We start from the raw sequence: 3982 nt of genomic DNA, 5'->3' as shown, positions 1-3982 counted from the left end.
CGGGTCCCTGCACCGGCCTGCGCTTGGGACCCCAAGTCGCTCGGTTGCTGCTCACGTGAGTCACGCCGCGTCCCCTCCGCCGGGGCCCCGACGGGCATGGACTCAGGTCGGGACTTCCTGACCCTGCACGGTGAGTGTCCCGCCCGCAGTGGGGACCCTCGGGAAAGCCTATCCCTCTCCGGTGACAGGGGTAGTAGATCCTTCTGCTGTATTTGTACCACCAGACAGACTAACGCCTTGGCCTCTTGCGGGATCTCGGAAAACTTCAGCTCAGGCTGGGCACAACCTTGGGCGTTTCCAGACTTTTCCCCAAATCTGGCCCAAGAGATCGGGGAGCGGTGCAGACTTTTCTTGGGGGTTCCCCTTATCCTGTTCATAAAAGGTCGGGCTCCTCGGTCCAGATGGCAGCGAAGGAGTCGGGGAAGGAAAAGAGCAGCATCCTTGGACCACCGAATTCTCCCTGCCCCTTCAGAGGCTTCCCAAAACACGGGAGTGCCTGGACCGCGTCAGGCCGCGCGGGCGTGGCAGATGTGGGTGTAAGGGGGTGGGGCGAGGAGGAGGTGTGCAAGTTTGGCTGAGGTCGGTCTGGCAGCCTTCACTGCCTAGAACGGAAAACTACGATGCCAGGGCTGAGAGCACCAGCGCGATCCTATTTGCTGACTCTCCTGGTCGGAGTGGGTCAGGTCTCAGCGAGGACTGCCTTGAGGCTTGGTCCTTTGTCCAGCCGGCTTTGTTTTTTTCCCATCTGGGCTAGCTTCCTCTCCCTCTTCTCTCACTCTAGCAGAGAAGAAAGCCCAGGTTCCTGCTGCAAATCTTAGAAGCCTCCAGAGAAGGGTATTCACGCATACTTCGGGGAGGGGTTTTTTGGGGGGGCTTTCCTTCGTGTCTCCTCCTCAGCAAACCCTGCCCCTCTCACACCAATCTGCTTCTTAACAGTACTTCTCAATTTACTCTAGTATCCTTGAGATTGTAGGATTTTTAAAATTAAATTGCATGTAGTGTGTGCGTGCGTGCATGAGAGAGAGAGAGAGAGAGAGAGAGAGAGAGAGAGAGAGAGAGAGAGAGAATAGCTTGCAGAATCTGTTCTCCCCTTCCACCACGTGGATTCTAGGGCTCATACCCAGGTCACTGTGCTTGGCAGCAATCTCCTTCACCCCGAGATGTCTTGCTGACTAGGTTGTAGATTTTTGTGCTCACTCCCCCTGGATATGTGCCGTGCAGCCAGACCCCAATCTGTTTTGTTTTTGTTAGTTGACCTAGACCTTGTGGCCAGAGCCCAGTAAACTAGGGTTCCTCAAGATCACCTTGCCAGGCTGGGTTCGTGCCCCTCCCCCTGCTCCCCCATTCTCCAGAGGCCAGAGGTAACGTTTTAACTCTTGACAGAATGGTGGGAACAGGGGGCTGGCAGCTCGGAGGCTCCCAGGCTGCACCTCTTCCCTGCCTGCCTCCTAGACCTCTGGTTGCCTCTGACACCACACAGCCTCCGGTTGTGTTGTAACAGGCCCGAGCCTCAGTGTCTGCGCCCTCGTCCCATTTCTTTCCTGGGTCAGCCCTGGTGTTTTCCCCATAGGGAAAGACACAGTGCCTTAGTCTAAACGCATAGGCTTGGCCAGCCTGGTCTGTCCTGTTTGAGACCAGCCCCCTGAACGTGTGACTCAGCCGGGCCCTTCCTGCCAGACTGGAATGTACGCTGTGGCCAAGTTGATGGACCTGTGGGCCCACCGCCGCTAGCATGTCTTCCACAGTGAGCTCCATCAAGCACGTTCTGTCTACACGGCAAACAAGATAGGGAAGTAAGAGTGGCCAAGGGGAACTAGGGGGGCAGTGTGGTCACTGTGGTGTGCGCTTGTTAGCGGTACTTCTGATGGGGGGGTCTGGACCCATTTCCACAGTGCAGGTCCCCCAGCACTGCTCACATGCTGCCTGACCACACTGTCTGGCTTGGGCAGTTGGGGTCTGCTTTGGGGATGTCCCTAGTCCCTCCCATTGGCCGGAGACCAATGGACTCACCTAGAGATGAGGTGGGTCCATACTTCCTACTCATGCAGAGGCATAAATTATAAAGGCAGACTCCAGACCTTTTTTTTTCCCCAGTCTGACTTCTGTGTGCCTCAGTTTCTTCATCTGCAAAGTGAGAGGAAACACCACCGACTTCACAGGGGTGCTGTGGGGGTGGGGAGAGATAACATCAGACAGGTAAAACATCCAATCCTAATCTCACAGGAGCCACTCCCCACCCCCACACACAACCCAGAAGGTGTCTGGCAGGGGTGGGTAGATGACAGAACACTACCAAGGGCAAGTGTGGCTGGAATCAGATGCATGAACCAAGGGGCTCTTTCTACCTCCGAGGCACGGCAGTTCTGATCTTCTCCTCCAACCTCATATCCTCCACTCTTAGTTTAGCTAAGCCTGGACTGGCATCCTCAGCACCTCCCAAAATTGTGCCTGAAAAGATATCACCTCCTGGGCCCTTCCCTTCCCTGAAGATGTTCACCCACATTGACTTTCCCTACACCCAGCCCCTGCCCTATGGCAAGAACTGGCATTCTCTAAGAGGGGAAGGGGAAGGCCTCTTCTTAGCCCTGAGAACACAGGCTCCAATCCCAGCCTTGTTATTTGCTGTATAACCTTTTGCCTTTCTGAGCTCGTTTCTCATCCAGGGAATTACAATATATTTTTTCCACAGAGGATGTTGCCAGGATGAATTGTTAGTGAGGGCTGGGGATTTAACTCAGTGGAGTGTTGGCCTGGCATGCCCCATTCCTGGGTTCAGGCCTTTTAAGCCTGACATAGTGGCACGTGATTACAGTTCTAGCATTTGGAAGGCGACAGTCATTAGTTCAAGGCTATCCTCGGCTACACGGGCTGTTGGAGGTCAGCCTAGGACACACAAGATCCTATCTCAGACAAACAAAATTAGTGGGCTTAGGAACTCTGGGTTGCTTAAAAAGTCAGAGCCCCCAAGAAAAGCCATCACAGCAAAAAGGGGTGACCTGTTCCCCACTAACAGGAGTTATGTCTCACAGTTTGTCTGGCTCTGAGGTTCTGGGCCCATGATATCCACACATTGACCCCTGTTGGTCCCAGGCCATGTGGGGGGAGTCAGGAAAAGTCTGTAGACCTTCTCAAAACTGCATTTCGTTGTTCCTGTGGGTTGTTTGCATTTGCTGTTGTTTGAGGGGTTTATTTGTTTTGTTTTGTTTTTTTTGAGATAGGGTCTTACTTTATAACCAAGGCTGGTCTGGGGCTCACTACGTAGCCCAGCCTGGCCTCAAACTCATAGCAATCCTCCTGCCTTGCGCTCCTGAGTACTACATTTACAGATGTGAGCCACCATAACAAACGTAGGATCATGTTTTTAGGTACATAACATCATGTGGTGAAGAATTCAAAGAAAACACACATATTGAGATGTGACCACATCGGGTCCGGGGGGAGGGGAGGTCGCTGTTCTGGTTAAGAGCCCCTATGGTGGTTTCTTTACAGTCTGGGTAGGCTAGCATTTGGAAGAAATGCTAGAACTACTCATCCCCACTCCAAATTCAAAGCTCTTCTGTGTCCACAGTTCGGTTCCTCGGCATTAACGTGCCTTGCTCAATATTCATTCTTCGGTGTGACCGTAGGCAACCCACTCGCTCTGTGCTTCAGGGTTTTTGTTTTTCCTGTGCTTGTCTGTGCCCCAAACTGGCTGTGCCTATATGACTCACTGCTGCTGCTGAGGCTGCTGCAGTGAACCCTGTGGGGAACTCTTCAGGATGGAGGAGGGAAAAGCAGGGCTGAGTCAGGCCTCTGGGTGGTGCCCTGACCCTCCTGCAGCAGGGACTCAGTAATTGCAGAGTGAATGAAAGGGAAGTTGTACACATGAAAGGGTCCAGTGTTCCCGAGCACTCTGGCAGCACAGTTCTGCACACAGTTTGCAGTCTTTCTAATTTATTCTAGGCAAGCCCGTGGACGCCTTTTGAGGTCAACATTTTTTTTT

At 53.2% G+C, this 3982-nt stretch overlaps 1 protein-coding gene across 1 annotated transcript in view; it reads left to right on the top strand.

The window, feature by feature from the left end:
• The first annotated feature begins 2 nt into the window (after positions 1-2).
• Plcd1 (phospholipase C delta 1) overlaps positions 3-3982 on the top strand; it is a 21257-nt gene continuing 17277 nt past the window's right edge. Inside the window, exon 1 of the mRNA XM_005348078.3 lies at positions 3-130. Coding sequence (XP_005348135.1) covers positions 97-130 — 34 coding nt within the window. The 5' untranslated portion in view covers positions 3-96. The remainder of the gene's footprint in view (positions 131-3982) is intronic.

The sequence above is a fragment of the Microtus ochrogaster genome, chromosome 5 (genome assembly GCF_000317375.1).
Source record: "Microtus ochrogaster isolate Prairie Vole_2 chromosome 5, MicOch1.0, whole genome shotgun sequence".
NCBI classification, from domain to species: domain Eukaryota; kingdom Metazoa; phylum Chordata; class Mammalia; order Rodentia; family Cricetidae; genus Microtus; species Microtus ochrogaster.
The sequence above is the reverse complement of the archived record's forward strand: the minus strand, read 5'-3'. Positions and strand labels throughout refer to the sequence as shown.